A 24578-nucleotide genomic window follows, 5' to 3' on the forward strand; every position below is an offset into this window, starting at 1 on the left:
GGCTTGGCTACAACCCATATAGTCTTACCTTAGAGGCAGAGAGATTTCCCTCCTACTTCATGAGGATGAAAACAAAACCTTGCAGGCAAAAAAAGAGGATAATTGTTCAAGCTCATTGAATATCTAAGACCTTGATAAATCTAGCTTAAAACAAAAAAATATATTATATTTGCATCCTTCCCTTTCAGGAGTTCTGGGAGTTGCATACCAGCTTTCCTATTTAGTTGATGCAGCTGAGAGAAGTTAAGAAGGTCTCTGCTGGATCAAATAATCCAACAATGGCCAACCAGATGCTGTTGGAAAGCCCACAAGCTGAGCATAAAAACAGCAACACTCTTCTATTGTTGTTCCCCAGCAACTGGTATTTACTGGTATCATGTTTTGGACTTGGAGTTTCCCTAAAACAGTCAAAACCTGTAGTCCATGATTAAGACACCATCCATGAATTTGCTCCTCTTTAAAGCCATCAAATGTTAGTGGCAGTGAAGTTCAGGGGTCTACAGAGGATAACTGAACAGAGGATTTGAGCTCTGGTTTCCCTCATTTTCATCCAACACTGTCTACTACACCACTCTTGTCTCTTTTATGTGCTCCACTTCCTAGGTTTTCTACTGTAAGGTCTGGACCAACATTTTGTAGTCAACTAAGCTACTCAGAGTAGGCCCATTGAAATTAATAGAACTGTCATGTCCATTAATGGGTCTAAATTGGGTATGACTAATGTTGGATCCAACCTTGTATGGGGACACGGGTGGCACTGTGGTCTAAACCACCAAGCCTCTTGGGCTTGCCAATCATTAGGTTGGCAGTTCGAATCTGCAGATGGGGTGAGCTCCCGTTGCTCTGCCCCAGCTCCTGCCAACCTAGCAGTTTGAAAGCATACTAGCACGAGTAGATAAGTAGGTACTGCTGCAGTAGGAAGGTAAATGGCGTTTCTATGTGGTCTGGCACTCGTCATGGTGTTCCATGTGCCAGAAGTGGTTGTCATGCTGGCCACATAACCCAGAAAAGCTGTCTGTGGACAAACGCTGGCTCCCTCGGCCTGCAAGCAGAGTGCCATACCCCATAGTCGAATTCGACTAGACTTAACTGTCCAGGGGTCCTTTACCTTTAACCTTTACAACCTTCTTGTCTCTTCCACCTGTTTTGCCACAGAAGAGCCAATCTCCACATTTGAATTGTTTTTTACTCAAGCCAATTAAATTTTTAATGTGATTATAAATGGCACTAAAGGAAGTTGAATTGATAGAACAAAGGTGTCCTTAGCTTCCAAAGTCAACCATGAATCCAAGAGAAAATTAGGCCTCCACTCCTGGATAATGAATAAAATAATGTCTTATGGTGTTCTGCAGAACCATCATAAGGCAAAGAGGAGAGAATATAACCACATAGTCCTTTTTTTGTCATTGCTGCTTGTGGATCATGTTATCAGTGGATCTGGATTCCTCCCTGTCCCCTACTTGTGTTATGAAGAAAATGTTTAGATCTGATCACACTTGATTATCTTGTTCTCAGAGATGGATATGAATTGTGAACTAGTTGCAAAGGGCACTTGCTCTTCTGTGTAAATGACAGCAATCATCTCTTAAATCCTTGGAGAAGATGGTTGCTAATGCTATGTGGAAAGTGCCTATGTTACAGTAGCTTCTGTTTATTAAATATGATATGCTACTTTTTTGTTAAAATATCCAAGGCAGTTTCCAAGGGGTGCTTGGTGTAGCAAAATGGCCTTAAAACATCTTAAGAAGAGAAGAAGGTAATGACATAAGAACAGCCATTAGTTGCCATTAAAAACCTTGGAGAATAAAAAGTTAGTTTAATGCTTGTAGCCACTTTTCTATTTAAAAACAACCCAAGTAAAATAAAATTTAGCAAAATGCAACCATTTAAAAATAATAATAATACATCCATTAAAAATGAAAAGCAGGTAAAATAAAAGGAAGTGGTACTAAAATTTCTGCAGGTACAGGTCACTGATGAAAAACTAGCTTAAATTTAAAAATCTTATCCATTTTTTTGCAAGACAAGAGGGTTCCTGATGATTCTCCAGTGGGGGGGGGGAGTTCCAAGCGTGTCCCACCACTGAGAAGGCCCTGTCTTTGCCCATGTATGGACAGGACAGAAAATAGGTTTCTTATAGCTGATCTCAAATGTCATGTACAGCTTTAGATGTCTTAAATCAGGATTGGGGAACCTTTAGGCCTCCAGATGGTATTGGACTTCAACTCCCATCAGCCCCAGCCAGCATTGCCAATGGTTAGGGATGATGGGTGTTGTAAACCTGCTGTGCTAGCAGCAGCCAAATTGAATTCTAAACTGGGAGGAAACTGTTTTTGCGCAAATTCATCCTGATTTGTGGGATATCTTGATATATCTACTGACCACAATGCCTCAGCCATTTGCCAGTGGTAGCAACGTTCAGATCTAGTTCTCTAAGTACATCATATGAGGTGTTCTTCAGGGCAGTTTCATCCATGACATTTTCCTGTACAGGAAAGTTTTTTGTTTTTTTGTAAAACCTTTGCAGTTTCACATATTGGCATGGTCTATTTTGCTTTGAGGAAATAGCTCAGGATGTTACTTGTCTGCTTCCCAGTGTACTCTCAGCCAGCTCAAAGCTTGCTTGTGACTTGATATATAAAAAATGCAAGTATCCCTAATTTGAAGGAAAGACAGCTCCACTCTGCTTTCTCAGCCTGGAAGCTTTTGGTTCTTGGAATGTTTCTTGTCTAAGTATATACTGTATTGGTTTGAATATAAGCCTCACTTTCCTCCCAAATTCTGACCATGAAAAATTAAAGTGCGGCTTATATTTGCGACCGTATGGTATGCAGCCAGGAGCTTGCGGCAAACAGCGCCAGGAGTGCAGAAAAGCAGCACCCACCCTGTGCGTAGTCCCCCGTTCTCTCCCCCAAGGCCGGGAAGAGCGAGAGCGAGGAAGGGGAAAGACCGTTGGGTACCCCCCCCCCCCAGTATGCAGGCAGGAGCAGCAAGGAATGGAGCGGCTTATATTCAGTTATTCCTCCCCTCCAATTTAAAAGGTGCAGCTTATATTCGGGCCAGTACGGTACACCACACATTTAAAGCACATAACTTTCCCCCAAATAATATTGGTAACTGAATTCTGTTAAGGGTGCTGGGGATTGTAGCTCTATGATGATTCATGGGAATCTTTGGGGGAAGTCATGTTCTTTAACTGTTCTTTAAGGGGGCAATCCTATGGCAAGGTCTGCTGGAATGAGCACCTTAGGATGCAGCAGATCTCCATCTCAGCTGGCTTATTCCTAGCTCAGCTGAGCACAGCCAACATTATATCTTCAACCTCAGCTCAGCTGAAGATGCACTGGCGTGAGCATCCAGCTAGGATGGGGCTTGTGTACGTCCCCAAAAAGAAATATGATGGGGGTGTAGCAGGGGCTGGACCAGAGGGGGTGGGGTACTTAGGCTGGATCCTAAGAGCAGTCAACTCATTTGTGTGACCAGGCAACCCAGCATACCACTATTTCATAGGCTTGTTTTCTCTCTGCCAGGCTTAAGCAGAGCAGCAGCAGCTCTGCTGCTGAACAGAGTTTGGATCTGATATACTAGCTTGACTTACACTGGCAGGCTGAATGTCAACTTGCTGCGCATAGGGGTTACTCGCTAAATGTATGGTGTGTGTACGCCATCCTAGATCTGAAGACAGGCAAACTAATCCTGTTGAACAGGATTGCTGGGGTCTGTCCATGGCATGTTCTAAAGCAGGGGTAGACAAAAATTTAATCTGGATTTGCTGGTACATGACTTGGGTGATTTACAGATAGGGTGGTGGAGAAAATCATTGTGCCAAATTTGCACTACCTGAACTTCAATGCAGCTGTCTTTTGAAATTTGCACTTCTTTGAATTTTGTGATATGCTTTTCAAACAACCACAAAAATGTTTAAAATGAATGAGAGAAAATTGCTTGCACAGAAATGTGTCTGCTAGGCAAAATGGCATACAAACATAATTACATATATAAAAATAAATGTGCATGAACATGTGTGCAAAAAATACATTTTCATGTTAAAATAAATACATGAACTATGCAGAAATGGGACAAACTATTTAAGACTGACAAAAATTTAAATCGGAAATGGATAGATTTCTGCATCGGAAAGGATTTCTGATGCTCAATTGTTTGACAGTCTCAGCCACAATATCCCTCCCCATCGCTGCCCTCTGCCAGACCACCCTAAAATATAAAATTAAAAGAGCTGGGGGCAATAAGAAATGGAGTTGTATGTGGAAGGATTCTGAGCTCCATTCCGGTACTCAAAACAAATCCCTAGGTTCAAAATTCTTTAATGTTAGTATGAATGCCTTTTGCACATACTTTCCGTAGGTGGATCTCGGGTTTCTTGCAAAAAACAAAGTAGATCCAGCAAGCATGAATTCTGTTCATCCTTATTCTAAAGTCCCAAAGGTAGGTGAGGCAAGAATCCTAAGCTGGAACAGGGAGCGGCAACTCAAATGGAAAAATTAAAAGGCGGTGCATACCATGAGCAAAAGGTAGTTGCTCCACAGAGAAAGAAGGAAGGAAAGAAGAGGGGTTCATATATCTCCACTGATTGCTTATAAAGGCCCAAGTTGTGCTCTGAGAACCCCAGCCTTGTGTTGAGCCAACAGTCACAGGGCACATGGGAGATCATCTTTCTGTTGCCCTGTGACAGTTTATAACGGGGTGGCATACTTTTTCATTACAAGGACTGCATTACCTTCAGGGAGGCACAACCAGTGATAGATTGGGCCAGAGACAAAAGGAGGTGAAGCAATTAGCATAACTTTTACCTTCCCAAGTGCATCTGGCTGGACACTATCAGAACAGGATGCAGGACTAAGATGGGTCATTAACACGCACTTTGCATGATCTATAAGGTCCCAGGTTCATTCTCTGCCAATTCCTCCTTTTAAAAAAGAACAGTTGCCCACTAGAATTCTCCATGTTCATTACTGGAGCAGGCACATTGTAAAGAGAGCCAGTGTGATGTAGTGGTTAGTGTGTTGGGAAGTGGTTAGTCTGGATTGGGAAGACCGTGGTTCAAATCTCCAATCTGCCAGGAAGCTCACTGGATGACCTTGAACCAGTCACAGTCTAACTCTAACCTGCCGCACAGGCTTGCAAGAATAAAATGGAGGCAGACTATGTATGTTGCCTTGAGCTCATTTGGGGAAAGGTGGGTTATATAAATGTCATAAATGAAAAACAAAGTTATAATAAATAACTCCAGTGTTACCACACACAAAAACCAAAGCACTTCTAGGCAGGAACCTGAGTGGAATTATATTTTGCTGTAGGCCTCCGTGTCCAATTTGACTTTCTATGCATGCAGATTATGCTATGTGCCGGCTCTCCTCCCTGCCCCGAGATGGTTGATGTCACAATCTCTTTGCAGTTTCCCTTGTGGATGTCAATCGCCAGCAGCTCGGTACTGAAGCAGAATCCTTGGATTCCCTATTTAACAAAAGCTGGTTTTCCTTCACAAAGGAAAGGTTGCATGCCCTCAGCACCCTGATTTTTTAAAACAAAAAATGTTGACAACCCACACCATTGGGGCAGAGTAGAACTAGTCCCATTGCCTGCAACATGATGCTAAACAAAGGAGCGACTGGCTGCCAGGAAATTATTCGTGAGCGTTTTCCCACTCACACACGTGTATTAATTATACACACATACACGTGCGTGCATCCACGGGCACACACCTAAAGAAACTCCGAAGTACTGGGTCTGCAGGAACTGCCTCAGAACACCTCACACTTTTGAGGCACCTTCGAGAGGCAAAATGCTACCAGTGAGTAAGGAGGGGGAGAAACTAGATTTTCTGGAGGAGATAATAAGGGAGAAAATGGTCGCGGGGCACAAAGGAGAGCAGAGAGAGGTTTTTCTTGCGAGACAACAGCAACTTTGTTTAATAAATGTGTCAGGAAGAGGGAAGCCATGTTCCGCCCACGGCAGCCCCACCCTGCGCAGCGAAGGGAGTCGGCACCGCCTGGCGCTGAGGGGGCCTTCGCAGTGCCCACCATGTTGCCCGTAGCAAAGATGGCGCCTCCTCCCTCGCCCACAGACTGAGTCCTCCGCATGCGGCTCTTTCCCTATCTTTCACAAGGCAGCGGCAGCAACCACCATATTTTTTTTTTTAAAAGTAGAACAGTGTCAACACGCTCCTTATTGTCACTTCCGGTAGATCACCGAAACTATTTTATTTGGTCCCAGTGAAAGACAAACGCATATAGGGCTTCCATCATAGAGATGCCAGGGGCTAGACGCCACTCCTGCGCTCATGTAGGAGAGAATCGCGGCTAATGGCGGCTTCCAGTGTAGAACCATAGACTTGCAATGGCCTAAAAAAAAAAAAAAAAGTTTAAACGGAAGTCCCGGATGTAAGTCTATGGCGAGTCTAACGGCCCCCTCCCTCTCTATGAGGATTCCTGCTTGGCAGGGGGTTGGACTCGATGGCCCTTGTGGTCTCTTCCAACTCTATGATTCTACGATTTCGCCTACGTTCTGACGCCGGAAGGGCGGCTGCTCTTGGATTACTGCGCAGGCGCCAAGGGCTTCCTTGCCAACGGAAGTGGTTCGCCGCGGGCCGGAAGTGGGAGGAAGAGTGGCTGTGACTGTGTGAGAGAGATGGAGATGGAGCCGTTGAGTCCCCGCGCTGAGCACTCAGGTTGGCGGGAGAAGGAGGAACAGCGGTTGTCGCCGGGGGCCGCCAGCTGAGGGAGAGAGGGGACTGGCTCCCAGACCCTCCTCTGAGAGGCTCGCCCCATAAGCTCCTCTTTACATGGGCTCATCCCATAGGCTGCCGCTTGCCCTATAAGCTCCCTTCTTCCTGCCGATGGAGACATGGGGACACGCCCCCACTCCTGACTCCCCCCCTCCCGCCTCTCTGAGCTCTCATCCCCATGCTGTCCCCTGCCATAGCTGCTGAGTAACCACTGCTTGCCCCCTTTTTTTGTTGGGCTCCTAAGCAGGTTTCTATGAACATATGAAGCCGCCTGTGAGAGGCAGTGTGGTGTAGTGGTTGGACTGTGTTAAACTGTGGAACTCATTCCCGCAGAAGGCAGTGTTGGCTTTAAAAGAGAATTATGCAAAGTCAAGCGATCAGTAGCTGCTAGTCACAATGGGTATGTTCTGCCCCCGCTCTTAGAGGCAGTATACTTCTGAATATCAGTTGCAGGTGGGGCGTGTTGCTGTTGCAGGGTTCCCAGAAGCATCTGGTTGCCCACAGAGCAGGATCCTGGACTAGATCTGCTATTGGCTTGATCCAGCAGGGCTTTTCTTCTTACTTCTGACCTGGGTTCACAAATGTGTGACTGAATCAGATGTACATGCAAATAAGGCCAAGGGGTTAATATTTGCTGAGAGCCAGTGTGGTGTAGTGGTTAAGAGCGGTAGATTCGTAATCTGGGGAACCGGGTTTGCGTCTCCGCTCCTCCACATGCAGTTGCTGGGTGACCTTGGGGTAGTCACACTTCTCTGAAGTCTCTCAGCCCCACTCACCTCACAGAGTGTTTATTGTGGGGGAGGAAGGGAAAGGAGAATGTTAGCCGCTTTGAGACTCCTTCGGGTAGTGATAAAGCGGGATATCAAATCCAAACTCCTCTTCTTCTTCCATGCTCCCTCCTCTGTGACCAGTATGGAAATATAAACTGCTGGCTTTTTACCTGGCTAGGTAAAAAGAAGCTTTCTACCCTGGTGGGCAAGGGATAGAGTGAACTGGCTCGCTTCTTAACAGCCTGCTGTGTTTCTGGGCTGACCATGGAGGAAGTGAATTTTCTTTGTAGCTAGTATAGAAACTTAAGTGGGCTGATGGAGAAGACAGATTGATGTGTCTGTACTCTTCCCAGTTTGCTCATTCATCCTGGAATTCTTGGTTGCCTATGGCTACCAGACAAGTTATTAAATGCAAGGCTTGTGTGAGAGGGGAGGTGCATTTTTCTTTTCCTTTTTTCACAGTTATGTCCTCCAAGGAGCTCAGGGTGACCTTTGTGGGTGGCGCTACCCCTTTTATCCTAACAGCCACACTGTGGAGTAGATTAAGCTGGGGAAAAGGTGAGCTTCAAGGTTCAAACAGGTTCAGATCCCTGCTCAGCTCCAAAGCTATGCCAGTTTACCCTGTCTCAGCCTAGCCTATGTTACATTGCACGCATCTTCCCTCTCAACAGTCTTGATACTACTTTCAACGTTATGCCAGCCAGACACTATGAAAATGACACAGTCTCTACCTGGGTGTCTTACAGTTTACATTTTGACATAAAATGCAGGGATGGATGATACAAAAATGAGCAAAGGGGAAGCGCCTTAAGAAAATCAGAGTGACAGAGATGTTATATTCTGAGGGAGCTCCTGGTGGTTCATTCCTTTGTCGTTAAACCAAAAGTGGGATAGGACAGAGCTGCTATGCTAGATTCCTGGCAGATGGGTGGCTATTGTTTGCTGGGAGGGAGAGGGACAAGGTGGCAGGGAGGTAGGTGTGGTTCAAATAGTCCAGCGATCCTGCCAATGTGTTTGCATTATGCCAACCTCCCTGCTTCCTTGCTTACACCCCTCATTTGGTAAGCAACAGTATCCCACTAGCCAAGAAACTAGCCTAGGAGGGCTTGCTTGTCACCTCCTTGCAGGTGTCAGGAAAAAACATTCCTCTTCTTTGGCTAATTAAACAGTCTCTGGCCTTTTAAAACGGGGGGTGGGGGGCATTGTTGTTTTTATGCTATGTATTTTTGTGGTTTTATATTGTAAGATGTCCTTTGATCTTTGGATGAAGGGAAGGGTAGTATAGAAATGTAATTATTATTAATAATACTGTAGTGGCTTTGCCTCAGCTGGTGAACTGTGTCTGCTCTAAACCCAGGATTGCAATTTTTGTTAGAGGCAGATGCCTGCGAGTTAAATACAGTGGCACCTCAGCAGCTTCTTTTTTGTCAAGTCTTAAAATCTTAATCTGTCTTTACTCACAGTAGTGGAGGGACAAGTTTAATGAAGCCAGGGTCTTAAAGAAATGCTTTCCTGAAGAACTCTGTTTTCATTAAGAACTTCAGAGCAGGTGAGATTGGGAAGCAACAGCAAATAGAAGCTGACCCAAGTTGAAGAGCAACATGGGAGAAGCAACATGGGAGAAAGCGTGGGAGGCAAGAGAAGATGGTGAGCTTGTGTAGATGTAAGGAGTAAGAGATTTGGAGTAAAGGGAAGATGTATGATCAGAATGGGGGATCACATTAATAGGGAGGAATAGAAGCCTGGTGGTGGTGAAAAGTGCAGTAAGAAGCCAGTGAAGCAACTTGATGTGTCTGAGGAGTGGGGAACGATTCTGAATTCTTCTCTGTCAACTCCTAGGTATTTCTTCTCTTCTGCTTCCATTTCGTCTTTGAAGACTTGATTGCCCTCATCTTCTGACTTCAGTACATAATGGTCTCCTGTGTTCTCAGGTTTCCATGCATGAGTGAATAAGTCAAAGTTCAGAGGTGGAGTGCAGGTTTTTTTATGTATAAGGTGTTAGGTGCCCTGTTAAAAGATCTTGGGCATTACACTTGGGAAGCAATTTTTGCTTGTTAGAGGGTTTCTTGGTATATATGGAAAGTTAGATGGACCACTGTTCTTGTGGTGCTGGGTATCTCCTTGAAAAAATGAATGTTTGAGGAAGGTGTGTAAATGATCATATGAGAAAGCAAGAAGTGATCCTCTGATTGTAGGAGGTAAAGTGATTTGTTCGCATGAATCTGATTTTTGACCAGCTTTTTAGCCAGTTTGTTTTCACAGCTTTGTGTTCAACAACACATCAAGGTGAGCTCCCTTTGGCAAAGAAGTTGAGATGCTAAAATATCTCTTAATTTGTTAGTAGTTCCCTGCTCTCTCCGCTCTGGCTCAGATTTGGCCACCAGCCACCTGAATTATCAGCTTAGTGTGCATTCACATATTAGAACATATTAGAATATAATGAGTCTGGCACTGGAGGGTCACAGGCCATGTTTCATTATGTGTCAGTGTAGCAAGCACCAGGAAATGTGAGCAGCTGTCTGGATGAGTGGTAGTCAGGTGGCAGCCTTTTTGCTAGCTGCTGGTTGGGAGCAAGTGTATTCAGATTTAGCTAACCACCAGCACACATTGTGCTGTTGCTCTGTGTTATAGGTCATAAAATTAGCTCTGGGAGGCCACTGTGTTACTGCTCTTTGGGATCATGGCCACTGTCTGTGCTTTGGGAAAACCACTTTCAGCCTCCGTTTCCCATCTGTAAAACAGGACTAATAGGGTCGGCGAGGCGATGAAGCACTTTGTAAATTAAAAATGCAATAGAGATATAAAAGAGCATGGCTTTCAAAGAATGACTGAGAAGCAGAGTTAAAAAGAAAATATAAAATAAGTGATCAATATTGCATAAGTTGCTTATGGTCAGTCTGGGAGATAACACTGAAATGATGTCAGTCAATGACATACTTGAAATTATACCCCAAAGATAAAGCAGCATGGCTGACACAAGTATGGTGCATCCTTAGTTTAGCAACATTACAAACTCATAAGAACTCTGTTAAATTGGAACCAGTTAATCCGATAACTCTCCCACTCAGGAATTAATGTTTAATTTGGAGCACAGGACCAGTGGTACTATATGTGTGAATGCATGCTGGCTGGGCCCTGATTCTTTGCTTCCAAATGTATTAATATATACTACACCAAGATCTTAACAGCATGTACTGAAACTGAGACAGCTATTTTTCACTAGTTCCAAAATAGGGAGAAACCATTTTTCCGTTTCTAGAGGGATATTTGTTTCAAATAAAAATTTGAAAAACAATACAAGAGAACGGAGATGTCTTTTAAAAGTCAGGTAGTTGTTTATGATTTAAAGTGAGATATAATAAAATAAAATAACAATACAATGAAACATAACTAATAGCTATTAAAAGTAGCAATAAAATCAAGAGCATACAATGAGGCCATTAAATCACTGGAAAACAAAGAAGGCTTCCCCCTTGGTGCCTTAAAACCATCAAATTTTGTGCCAGACGAATGGACAGGGGGAGAGAGTTCCACAGATGATGTGAGCTGACTCTTCCTGGTAGCCACCCCCACCTCCCCTCCAAAGATGGAAGCACCCAGAGCTGGCCCTGTGGTGAAGATGTTCATGATTATGCTTTGCCTTTCTGTGCAGAGCAGTTACAGTGCATGCAACCTCTCTCCACTCCTATGAAACAACATAAACATTTTTTAAAAAATCCATACAAAAACCCTGGTCAAAACCAATCGTTATTAAAGCACAGAAGTTCATTCCAGCCCAAGAGCCTTCAAGAAATGTGCACAATTCGTACACAACTCAAATCTTTCCGTAGGTTTTTGTGGGTGGTGGGTGGGGAATGTTTAAAAAAACCTTTAACCTCAGACAGCAAGACTCATTTCCATTAAAATAGGTATATGTTGAAATGGAAACTGCTTTTAAAGAAATAACCTCCGCAGGTGGTGGGTGAGACAGCATTGCAATAAGGAAATTAAAGTGACTCAAAACGGAGGGGAAACAAACTACATCTTTTCTTCAGTCAAAAGAAACGAGCAGGTGAGGAGAATTATTTAGACTTATTAATAGAAGTATACAGTATTGAGAAATGAATTCTTGAGTTATTTTTAATATCTTAATTTACAGGATAACTGTAAATACATGGAGAGGTGCCTAAATCATTGCTTTATAGAAGAGTTCAATGCATGCATTGCCATGGATTTTATCAGGGAATCCTGTATTATCACATATCTATAATTTGATGGCCTCAGCAATGCAAGGTGTGGAAAGGTACCAACACAGTGAGTGCCTGGTGCCCTCTGGTGGCAACTAGGCTACAGTGCAGGACTTAAAAACGATTTCATAGTTCCATTTTAAAGGATTTAAAAAAACAAAACCTGCCGTCTGGCTTTTTAGATTTGCATGCTCTTCTTGACAGGAGGGGATAAAAATGGAGGTAGAGAAGACAGGAGTAGTTTGTTATTGAAACCATTGACCTGACTAGAAGTACGAAATGTTGCCAGGCTTAAATTTGCATAAGTTTGTTTATTTATTTTTTAAAACACACTCAAAGATTTTCTCACTTAGTGCTTCAGCCGCAGATGACTGCTTGGCTGTACTCATAGTGGAAAAGTAAGCCTGCTTGATAGTCTTTTACTTCCTTTTTCAAGAGGGTGTGTCTTTCTGTCCTTGGGGACAGCTCTAGCTGTTTCATCATGTTGCACAAAGCCTTTCTCTTTCATGTGCAGCTAGTTTCTGCTCTCTTTCCATTATGAGGGATAGGATGGGCATGAAGGAAGGGATTATATATTACAACAACCCCGGGAAGGAGGTACAGTGTGTGTCTGCACATAAAGACACATTGCACACATGCTTCTGGGATCCTTGTAGATGAAGGCCAGATCACCAGTTCTTGGTCTGGAGGGCAGGTTTTGCCCCCAGCACCAAAACTCTGTTAAATAGAGTTTGCTGTTCAGAGTTAGTTATGCCAGTCAGTAGCAGATAGGGCTCTCCATGGCTCTTACTAATGATAGCTAAACAAATGCTGCTGAGTACCAGATGCTGGCACATACAGGAAGGGCTGTTGTCTTTGTGCTCTGCTGGTGAGCTTCCCGGAAGCATCTGGTTGGTCACTGTGGAAAACAGGATCCTGGATTTAGATGGACTGTTGCTCTGATCCAGCGGGCGCTCCCGCCCCCGCCCCCGGTCTGCTTCCCTTAAGTATAACTCATTCTTTCGTCGTTCACCTCTATGGGGAAATTGTTCATTCATACAGAGGCAAGTAAAGGTACACTGAGTAGCCCCTTCTGGCATAGAGGATAAACCTTCTTTCTGACTTTGGTGACTCCAGCCGCTGAATGTCAAGCCTACCCCTGTTGCATTGCTGTACCCCCTTCAACTCAATATCCCCAGGTTTTGTTCAGTGTCTTGGTCAGTTCAGAGTGTGACAATATTTCATATATTTTGGAAAGTGGTTTGTCCATCCATCCACCTGCGTGTCTGTTCTCTATAGGTTTGGCTGCATATCAATATTTTTGTGTGTGTATTTCTATTGTAAACAAATTTAATAAATAATAATAATAGATCCTGTGATCCTCAGATGAGGAGCGGTATATAAGTTTAATAAATAATAAATAGTAATAATGATAAAATATATCATTGCCAAGCTTGGCACAAGAGTTCCCAAGTTAGGCAACTGTCTTTGTTGGTGTTGGATATTGAGTGCCATTTTGAATCAAATGTAACTTTGGCATGACTTTGTCCAATTTTCGGTGTGACGGGTCCAAACACACAAATTGCTGTATCCATTTAAAAATCATGATTTATTTTTGTTGTTTCTAAGAATTCCCAGGCAGTGCCAGACATTCCCCACAGGTATTTATGTAAACAGATTCCTGTTTATGTCTGTCATTATGATGGATAGTGTGTGTGCATGGAGGAAGCGTGCAGTTAAACTATGTCATTCCCTACCACATCACAATGATAACCACCAGGAAAATGGCTAGGTAGTGCAGTCAAGAGTTAGCTTTGTTTCTTTGTTCCATCTTTATTCCAAGGAGTTCAAAGCAGCACATGTGGCTCTCCCATTTTATCTGTCTTAACAACCCTATTAGCCTAGAGAGGGGGACTGCCCCAAGGTCACCCTGTGTAGTACAGCATCGCAGGGGCCAACCAGATGCGTCCTCTGGGAAGCCCAGAAGAAGGACCAGAGAGCAACAGCAATGCTCCCCACTTGTAATTCCCAGCTACTGATATTCAGACATATGGTGCCTTTGGCAGTGGAGGTAGAGCATAGCCACCATGGCTTGTAGCCATTGATAACATTAACTTGAAAGTCTAACCCTATTTTAAAGCCATCCAAGTTGTTGCCACCACTACCTCATAGCTGAGTGCAATTTGAACCTGTATCTCCTTCATCACCCAGTGGTTAGAGTCTAGCCACTACATCGCACCTGCTCTCTTAGTCCAGAGAACGAGTGTGGAAACCATTATTTGCCTGCCATTGACAAACATGGTGCAAGTATTATCCTGCGTGATGTTGAATTTATTATTATCGATTTCAGGTTTCAAAATCTCTCGGTGGATTTTCCTGCATGGAAGGCAGTGGTGACCCACTGGATGACCTCCAAGGTCAGAATGCTGCAGAGGAAGGAAGGAGACCCTCGTTGCCAAGAGGTGGTTCGGTTTGCAGTGCTTTGCAGAGTGCTCACTCTTTTCCTCCAGGCAAGTCCCCCGATACCAAGCACTGAAATATACAATGTCACAGAAATATAACCCGCCGGGCATTCTCATATCAGGACAGATGACATCAGAAATAAATACTGGGTTCTTTTTCATATGTTTAAAGTTCAAAAGGTAGTATATCTGTTGTAGATAGAGAGGGGTCAGACCTAGCTCAGTGTTGGAGCACATGCCTTTCTTCCAGAAATTTGCAGGTTAAAACCCTAAACATCAGTGTAGAGAGTCTGGGACAAGTGGGATCCACGAAGGATCTGTATTACGGGGCTGCTGTTTTTTAACTTGCTCATAAATGATACAGGGTTTGGGCTGAGCTGTGTGTTGACCCAAGTATGCCAATGATACTAAAGTATTAAAAAGGGGATTGTGAAAATGATCAAGGAGCTGTAGCAAATCCCATGAAGAGGAAGGATTTCAGCATTGGAGCTTTTTAGCTTAGAAAAAGGGTGAATAAGGAGGGGCGAGGACATGATAGAAATGTATAAAAATTATGCATGGCGTGGAGAAAATGAACAGAGAGACGTTTTTAAAGTACCTTTTCATCAGCACGTAGTTTGTTATTCTAAGGCATTTGCTGCCATGCAATGTAGTAATGGCCACCAACTTAGATTGCTGGTCCAGCTGGTCTGGCAGAGCCTTGGGACCTTCTCTAGCCATTGCAGCTGAAGCTTCCTCTGTCTGCTAGCGTCCTTCAATGGTGCAGGAAATATAGTGACTGGGCCCTGTAGCTACAGTTCCCCGTCGGAGACTGTTATGTAAATGATTTTAGAACTCCCAAAAGAGGTGTAATTTTTGGAGTGTGTATGAGTAAGAATAGCATTCCCTCAGTGAATCCAACAGAAATGCAAGAGGAAGCTTCTTCTGCAGATTAGTTATTTGGATGCACAGAATTCATGTGTTGTGGCATAATAGTGTGCTCTCCACCACGTACTCAGTAGTTTGGGAACCAAATGTAAGTCCACAGACATGATGTGGACTACACACTTTAAAAAATGAAAACAAAATATTCTCAATAATCCATATTCTGTTCTGGAGAGCCAATCCTATGCAGAATTTCTGAAGATTAGTAGCTGTGCCTTTGTAATCTCTGAGCAGGCAAGATTCCCCCCCCCCCCCAGCTATTCTTGTGCTCATAGGAACATGAAGCCAGCTGCAGGAGCTTTGTCTACATAATAGGTATTTGACACTTAAATTAGGCATATTTTTACTGCAATAGCAAGGGAGGCCCTGAAAAGAGAGCATCCTGTGCATTTTGCCAAAGATACCACTTTTTCTCACAAAATCTCAACCAACTTGTGAACCGGAAGCACTGCTTTCAGGCTGATAGGAACGTTGCTCCCAATTTCTCTGTGGTGATGGCAACCAGAAATTCAGCTAACCTATGTCATTGGCAGTGTAAGATGAGTCTTCACTAGGATTAAGGCATTAGGGTTTTGGGGTGGCTAGAACCAAAATTAAATGCAGCCTGTAGGGTTAAGGTAGCCTTCCCCAACCTGGTCTACAACTCCCATTATACCTGACCATTAGCTATGCTAGTTGGGGATGACAGGAGTTGGAGTCAGCAGCAGCTGAGGGCACCAAGCTTGGGGAAGCTGGCTTGAGTCAAGACTAAAGCAAACAGCACATACAAGTTCTGAGGCTTCATACTTGTGTAGGATGAGAAAACCAGGGTAAACTGGAGCCAGAGTAAGCTATTACTAAGAATTCAGTTATGTGAGAGTGAAGTGAGGAGAGATGGAAGAGAAACAACGCATTTCTGTGGCAGCCCCCCAGCTATGGAATTTATACCCAAAAGAAGTCAGATTGATACTGTCCCTGATGACTTTTGTGCAGGCAGTGAAACACTTCACTTTTTTCTTGGTTCTTAATCATGGTGTTAACTTCTCTATTCTCTTTGGTTTACAACCTTTGGGTTGGCTTAGCATAGTGGCTAAGTTGCTGGTTCAGATGCCACCTCTGCCATGAACTCATGAAACAGTCGTAGTTTCAGGCCCACATCTGCAATATGGTGATAGTAATACTGGCACCCTTTACTTGGTTGTTGTAAGGATTGCAAGATACCGAGAAGAGAGCCTTCTTGGTAGTGGTGCCCTTCCTGCAGAACGCCCTAACTGACTTTTAGAAGACATCTGAAGGCAGCCCTGTTTTGGGAAGTTTTTTAAGGATTGATGTTTTTATTATGTTTTTAGATACATTGTAAGCCACCCAGAGTGGCTGGGAAAGCCCAGCCAGATGGGTGGGGTATTATTATTACTATTACTATTACTATTACTATTACTATTACTATTACTATTACTATTACTATTTTACTTAACCCACTTCCTTAGTCTTATCCATTATATGCAGCTTACAGTCTGTTGGAGAAAGTCTAGAAGACATAAAGGGTTGTGTCCAATGCTAGTCCTATTTGAAGTGGGCCCTTTGGGTGGTCTTCAGGTAAGTTTTACTCAGAGTAGATACACTGAAATTAATGATGTGACTAAGTTAATTCCATTAATTTCAGTAGGTCTACTGTTGAGTGAAAAGTGGAAGTTAATGGACATGATTAACTTAGGTTCATTAATTTCAGTGGGCCTACTCTGAGTAGCACTTAGTTGGACACTACCCTAAGGAAATAACATTGGTGGCTAAAGAAAAAAGTTCTTCTACTGCTGCATTTGCCCAAGTTGTCCGTTCTCCCATTTTCCCGCTAGAAATGCCTCTAAAACAGCTCTTGCATGAGAAATCGCCCCAGACCCAGACGTAATGCCTGCAAGTCCTTGTTTGGGGCAGGGGATGACTTGCTGTGAGGCTTTGAATTCCCTGGTCAGGTTCTGGTCCCAAATTGGAGGGAACATGTTGCTTTGGGGAGGGAGGGGGACAGGATGTTGACTTGGCTGTCATTTCCTATCCTTTCTTCCCACTTCCCAGGCCCTTTTCAACCTCCTGATCCCCGACCATGCTGCTGATGCCTTCTCTCCGCCCCGTTTGTCTGAGTACGGGTTTTGCGACTGGATCTTGGAATGGCTCCTAGGAGGCCTGTCACGGTGGGATGCGGAGCACTTCTTGTTTATAGCTGAGCACGGTTATGTGTATGAGCACAATTGTGCCTTCTTCCCCTTGTTTCCCTTGAGCCTGCGAGCGGCAGCGGAAACAGTGCTGTGGCCCTTCCAAGGCTTCTTATCTCTCCGCAGCCGCCTGCTCCTTTCTGCAGCTCTGCTCAATGGTCTGTTCTCTGCCTGGGCAGCATGGACTCTGTATAAGCTCAGCTGCGCAGTCCTGCAGTGCCGCAGGAAGGCGTTCCTATCAGCCATCCTCTTCTGCCTCACCCCTGCAAACGTCTTTATGGCAGCTGCTTATTCAGAAAGCATGTTTGTCCTCCTAGTGTTTAGTGCCATGTGGTGGCTAGAGAAAGGGCAGCATTGGGCCAGCAGCCTCCTCTTTTCGCTAGCTGCTGGCGTGCGTTCCAACGGACTGATCAATGCTGGGTTCCTCCTCTATTCCCAGACAAAACTCTTTGCCTCCCAGTTGCAGGTGAGGAAAGGAACTGGAGTAAAGCCGACACAGATCTTGGGTCAATTCCTAAACCTGGTAGCTTCCCTGGTGGTGATGTCTGCCTCTGTTTTCCTGCCATTTGCTTTGTTTCAGTTCTGGGCATACCTTCGGTTCTGCAACACCACGTTTAGCCCTGAGTATGCTGTGCCGGACCCACTGTTGCAACTGGCTGCACATAAGGGGTATCGTGTAGCAGCCTCAAATGGTGTGGCACCACCATGGTGCTCCTGGAACTTTCCTGTGCTCTACACTTACATTCAAGATACTTACTGGAATGTCGGCTTCCTCAGGTACTTTGAGCCCAGACAGATCCCCAACTTCCTGCTAGCTGCACCCGCCATTGTGCTGGGCTCCTGGGCAGCCTGGCGGTACATCACTGCAAACCCCTGGCACTGCCTAACACTTGGCCTGCTGAGAAGAAAGACTGAAGGAATGAAGGGAAAGGACTTGAGCAAGCCAGCTACTGGTTTTTACTCTCCTGGTGCATTTGTTTACATAGTCCACGCAACAGTTCTGTTGGTGTTTGGGACCTTCTGCATGCATGTGCAGGTGAGTTTTGCAGATTCTTGAAGGGCTGTCACATAGCGGGGTGGTGGCAACCTGAGCAAAGGTGTATCATGGTGTTGTCAGTCCAGCCTGGCATAAAACCTTGAACTCTGCTTCGAAGGGATACACACTATGCAGGAGCGAATGCTCAGCAGGAAGTGGTAGCCAATCTCTGACCCAATACATTCAGACTTGAATTTTTTTAAAGGTGTGCATCTTACTCATTTTGTGTATATTCTGAAAACTAATCTGCCACATAGCCTCAAGACTTTGGCCTTTCCTAGCTCTGTTAATCTAACATTCCTTAAACTAGAGATGAACCTTAAGTCCCTTTATGTGCTAAGCAAGTATGCTAGTATAGACTTGGCATATATTAGGGTGAAAGACCTTAGGTCATGTTAGAGCATGTGCGCTGCATGGAGGAGGTCCAGGTTTCATTCCTTGACATATCCAGATTAAAGAGTGGCAAGTAATGAAAATGACCTGAACCCCTGAAGAGCCACAGCTGCCAGACTACTGGGCTAAATGGATGATAATCTGACCTGATATAAAACAGCTTGCTATGTTCCTGTGCACTTTGCCACTGAGCAGTTAATCTAGCTTTGGGTTAAGTACCAACCCGAAGCGAAACAAAGGAACTAGAAGCAGTTAGCTTGGAAAAACAATGATTCTTAAGTTCAAATATGGGGGGAAAGGGATACTGTGAAAGAAGAAAGGTGGTACTCTCCTCCCAGGGAAATCAACAATATTTGAATAACAGCAGCTGAAATTTGAACTGTGCAGAAGAGAAGACTTCATACTTCTAGGCAGCTGACCTCAGTGATGAACTAGGTTGCCTGAGGAAACAGTGAATTCCCCTGCTTTAAGGGAGCAGCTGGATTATTTAGGCTGTGCAGATGTACAAGGAAAAAGGAGTGGGTGTGGACTTTTAGTTAGCTGTTAAATTTATGAATTGCTTTCCGCAGCAAAAAACTGAGAAGTGATTTACAAAATTGAAATAAAAAAGTAAAATGCAGTAATAAACGTACATGAACATACTGAAAACACAACCAAAGTATAAACATCCAATCGCTGAAACTTTTTAAACACTTAGAATCTGGGTTGAGGGGAAACTGGCCTTGTCCTTGATATTCAGACAGGTCAGTAATCACTGATGTGCAAATCTGCCTCTTGGTGGAAGCCAGAAAAATAGGCTATGCTCTCAGCGTTATATGGGGCAGAAGGTGGTCTTTATGTCTAAAAAGGGAGTGGGTACTTCCTCAGTTGACCTCACAGTTGAAATTTATACACCCTTGAAAGATGGAGAAGTGCCTCTCATTAGATTTGCAGCCTGATTCTGTCCGTGCTTATTTGGAAGCAAAGCCATAGATTTCAGAAGGGATTACTTCGAGATTAGTGTGCATCTGCAGATTACTGTGTATGGGGCTGGAGCCTTAGGCAGTGGGATTTCTTTTTGACTAAGCATGCATTGGATCTAGTGATATGAGCCCCATCTTATGCTCTGTTGAGGAGCAGCAGCAGAATGAAGTATTGAAGCCTCGACTTCCAGAGGTGATAAGTTTCTCCCCTTCTACACCAAAGCAGGCCCTGCTGTTTGTTGTTGGACTACTTTGCCACTAGGTTAAAAAGTCCCTGTGCTGTTCAGCATTGGAACACTGGTCAAGGGGTGCTTTAAGAGTTTGGGATGAATGCAACGGAGGTGAGGCTACCCCATTACATTTTTTGGCCCAGAGGCTCCCAAAGTAATGCATGGCATATTGATGTAAAAGAAATGTAATAATATAAAATAGCAAAAACACCAAATACTCACTAATCACACTGGATATCTGTTTGTGAGCTGTATTCATGCTCTTGCAACAGATGCAGCTTCCCAGCAATCTATCATTTCCAAGCCATGCCAGCTCTCTCACACACCCAGCCTGTCACCTAGGAACAAGGCAATCTACTACCAATCACCCTTGGGGAGTGCCATCACTCTCAACACATCCCAAAGGAACAACTGAAAGTGGCTGACACCATAGGGCTGGCTCACTGGCAATGACCAATCACCGACAGCATTCTCCAAATAAATAGGTTTCCTCCCATCAAACTAACTACACCTATGGCAAAGTTCTTGTCTTCCCTAATGGGCTAGCTGGCCAAAGATGGCTCCTCTGATAGACTGCTATTCTCAAGGTGCAGCAAAAGTGGCTGGGCAGGCTAAGGTTAGTATTCACCTCCCAAGTGAGAACTAGTGTTATGTATTGTGTGCCATAATGCTCCTGCTTTAAATTTCAGTCACTGGGTAGTCTCGGGCAAGCTTCTGTTCACTCATCCTTATCTACTTGTCTGCAATATGTGGGTGGTCATACCAGCCTGCCTTACAGGACTTGTTGTAAGGTTTATTAAGATAATGTATGTGGAATGCTTTCGAACACTCAGGAAAAGCACTATATAAATACTATGCAATTAGTATTATTAATTATTGTAGCATCTTAATAGCTATGGGAGCAGCAGCTCACTGGCTCCTAGCATTAATCCCAGATGATAATTTTTATTGGGATGATTATTTTTAAATTTATATAATGCTCTGTCCAGGTGAGAACTCTGTTCAAAAGGTTGCCATATAGACAGTCATCACCTGTTCCCTGGAAGTGCTTTAAGAGAGAGAAAGTTACAAGAAAGGGGAAGTAGGGAATTCCCCTAGATTCTTGGCAGCAAGAGTGTCATGTGTTTGCTTAATCACTTCCGCTTTTGAGCCTGGTGGTTAGCAGCTTCAGAAGTCAGAGGCATGGTAGAAAAGGCACATGCTGGAAGGCACATGCCAGAACCAAACTTCCAACTGAGTCATAATTTATCTTTATTCCATAATAAATATCTTTCAAACTGAGCTTTGATCCAGAAACCCATTTTGCAATTGGTTTTCAAAGGGTCTCACTCTCAGCACCCATCAGCTGATCTGCACAGAGAGGAAGCTCCTTTTAAGGTACACTCTCAGCTCCAGTCAGGAGTGCACCTTCAAATGGACTTGCTTTCAGCACCCATGCCATGCCTACTAGGGCCCATGAGCCAGAGGTTCCCCAGCGCTGCAGTATACTACACCCCTGGCTTGATAAACTGATAAACATTCAGAAATTTTAAAGTGGCTTGCAGTTACACGTAGAAAGGACAGTATTTAGTTATTTTCTGGGTAGAACAGAAGATCTTAAATGTTGAGGCTGACCCTGACCTAAACCTGGCAAATTGTTCAGACCACTTCATCTGTATCTTGTGCTTTTTCTTAAAAGGGGATTTATGTATCTTGGAATTATGTTGAAAGGTCTTGGGCATGTGCATAATGAAATAACTTATTCAATTTTTTAAAATAGGTCCTTACCAGATTTTTGGGCTCCTCTTCTCCAGTACTTTATTGGTTCTGTGCTCATCTGCTTCATGACTATGAGCCTTTGCTACAAAATGGGAGCCAATCTTCACAGCATGGAACACCCCACTCAGATAAGCCCTCTCTTCCTAACTGGAACAGAAATGAAAACCCTGTGCTCACACTTCTGTACAACTGGAGGCAGACTACCACTCTCACTAAGTGCATTCTGGGATATGTACTTTCCTATTGCATGTTGGGGCTGGTCCTTCACTGCAATTTTTTCCCGTGGACATAAGTATGTAGAACTGGGTAAGCTGATTGACTAGAGCATTAACCGAGCATTTTTCACCTTGGCAGTATTGAAGCTAATCAGCATCTACATGAAACTGCTAGGAGAGAGTTGGAGCTCAGTGTCACCTGTGTGCTGATGACAACAGAATGTGCCAATTCCTCTCTCTTCCAGCCAATCCAGAGAGAGTATTGAAGTGTTTTGGTTTTTTCCTCCCAATAGACACTCAGAACTGTGTAGTTATTGAGCATACTTAGTCCGCAATTGGCTTTTGTCATTCCTCCCCACCTTTAGTGTGTGGAGTTGCCATTCTGTAAACCTTTGGGTTCTTCCACACCTGCTGATATCTCCGTCTTGTGCTTACATGGTGCTATTTTGGTTATATAAGAAATGACAATCAGGATTAGTTTTCTGTTGGTATATAGGGTGGAGCAACCAAAGTGATGCTTAATCCAGATAGAGGTCTCTTGGTTAGAAGAGCTACCGCTCTGGGAATAAGAGTTCAGTCTGTCTTGGAGGGCGATTCACTTCCCTTAAAAACTCAGGTTCACAGCTTCAGAGTTCTAGGTTAACTCTTAGGTTTCCAGGCAGCAGCTGTGGGTAGGACACCTTAGGCTGCTGTGCCAGCTGAGGTTTCCCAAGAGAAGAGATGTAGTCACAGTAGCACATGCCTTCTGTGTTGCATCAAGATTTGGATTACTGCAGTATGTTCTACATGGGGCTGCCTTTGAAGTGTTTATAAACTTCAGTCAGTCACACAATAGTTAAAAGCCAGTTATTGAGAGCACATTGGTCCCATGTTGCAAGGGTTTCACCAGCTGCTGGTCTGTTTTCTAGGCCCAACTCAAAGTACTGCTCCATTTATGAGTGCTAAACAGCTTAGGACCAGGGTTTCCAAAGGGGCATCTCTCATTTGAGCTCAACTACTTATTAAGATCAACTGGAGAGATCACCAAGAACTGGAAATCCCTGCCGTTAACCTTTTTTTGTTGGTATCACAAGGTTTGGAATCTGGCACTGATGGAAAAGCTAACTCACAGATTTAAGGTGCTACAAAAAGGAACTGAGTTGGACAAATTTCAGGATTTATGGTACATTACACAGACCACCAAGGACAAAAATGTTTGTAAAGCTCCAGCCACACATGGTCAACTACACCTAAGTACTTTGGGCTGACAGATAAAATAGAAACAAAAATCAGCTAATGAACTCTCTATACTACTTTGAACCTGATTATATTATGCAACATTATATGATGAATTGTCTCTCCATTGTTACATATTTTTGTAATTTTATATCAAAATCAATAAAATGCTTTTTTAAAAAATCTGCTGGAGAGTGTCTCCTTGCATCCTGTCTGTATCTTAGGTGTGTTTGGTGTGGATGCAGAGGAGAGCTGTACCTAGACATTTTGAGGGTGATCTGGCTCACCTCTTGCTGGTTTCCCACCATCTCGTGGAAACTTTGGTTTTCCAGAGAGCCCTTGGCTTACTTATTTATTATTATTTAGCTTATAATTGGTTTGTCGACTATCTGAGGAATGATATTTTTAAAGTGAAGGCAGTGAAGGTCCTATCTGAGTGTCTGGAGGCAGTTGGAGGATGGATGGCAGCTAACAGATTGAGGTTGAATCCTGACAAGACAGATGTACTGTTCCTGAGGGACGGGGCTGGCTGGTATGGAGAACTCCCTGATCATGAATGGGGTAACTGTGCCCCTGAAGGACCAGGTGCACAGCCTGGGAGTCATTTTGGACTCACAGCTCCCTATGGAGGCGCAGGTTAATACTGTGTCCAGGGCAGCTGTTTACCAGCTCCATCTGGTACACAGGCTGAGACCCTACCTGCCCGCAGATTGTCTTGCCAGAGTGGTGCGTGCTCTAGTTATCTCCTGCTTGGACTACTGCAATGCGCTCTACATGGGACTACCTTTGAAGGTGACTCGGAAACTGCAATTAATCCAGAATGTGGCAGCTAGACTGGTGACTGGGGGTGGCTGCCGAAGCCATATAACACCGGTCCTGAAAGATCTTCATTGGCTCCCAGTACGTTTCTGAGCACAATTCAAAGTGTTGGTGCTGACCTTTAAAGGCCTAAATGGCATCAGTCCTGTATACCTGAAGGAGCATCTCCACCCCCATCATCCAGCCCGGACACTGAGGTCCAGCGCTCAGGGCCTTCTGGCGGTTCCTTCGCTGCGAGAAGTGGGGCTACAGGGAACCAGGCAGAGGGCCTTTTCAGTAGTAGCACCTGCCTTGTGGAACGCCCTCCCAGCAGATGTCAAGGCAATAAATGATTTTACTTTTAAAAGACAACTGAAGGCGGCCCTGTTTAGGGAAGTTTTTAATGTCTGTTGCTGTATTGTTTTTAATATTCAGTTGGAAGCCGCCCAGAGTGGCTGGGGAAACCCAGCCAGATGGGCGAGGTATAAATAATAAATTATTATATTATTATAATATTAAAGTTACCTTTCCTGTTGTTTCCTTGACTTTATAATTTTTGTTAGTTATTATTATCTTACATTTTAAATTCTGTAGTAAGCTACCTGTAGCATTTATTCCATAGAAAGATGAGGTATAAATATTTTAATAAAAAATAATTTCAGTATACATGAAAATGAGC

The 24578-nt window shown here is 43.9% G+C and overlaps 1 protein-coding gene across 6 annotated transcripts; it reads left to right on the plus strand.

Annotated features, from left to right (window-relative positions):
• Positions 1 to 6522: 6522 nt before the first annotated feature.
• On the plus strand, positions 6523 to 24442 carry PIGV (phosphatidylinositol glycan anchor biosynthesis class V). 6 transcript variants are annotated; one of them, XM_083750850.1, is made up of 5 exons: positions 6544 to 6688; positions 7978 to 8073; positions 14071 to 14230; positions 17156 to 18328; positions 21673 to 23298. In XM_083750850.1, the coding sequence occupies exons 3-5, from the start codon at positions 14126 to 14128 to the stop codon at positions 21961 to 21963; spliced, it is 1569 nt and encodes a 522-aa protein (XP_083606976.1). In that variant the 5' UTR covers positions 6544 to 6688; positions 7978 to 8073; positions 14071 to 14125; the 3' UTR covers positions 21964 to 23298. The 6 variants fall into 6 exon arrangements, with proteins under 6 accessions (XP_083606975.1, XP_083606977.1, XP_083606976.1 ...); XM_083750853.1 differs by lacking the exon at positions 7978 to 8073 and having other exon boundaries at positions 6558 to 6688; positions 17156 to 17271; positions 17873 to 18328; positions 21673 to 23295; XM_083750849.1 differs by lacking the exon at positions 7978 to 8073 and having other exon boundaries at positions 6523 to 6639; positions 21673 to 23297.
• The last annotated feature ends 136 nt before the right edge of the window (positions 24443 to 24578 follow it).

Source organism: Podarcis gaigeae (assembly GCF_964106915.1).
Source record: "Podarcis gaigeae genome assembly, chromosome: 8".
Lineage (NCBI taxonomy): Eukaryota > Metazoa > Chordata > Lepidosauria > Squamata > Lacertidae > Podarcis > Podarcis gaigeae.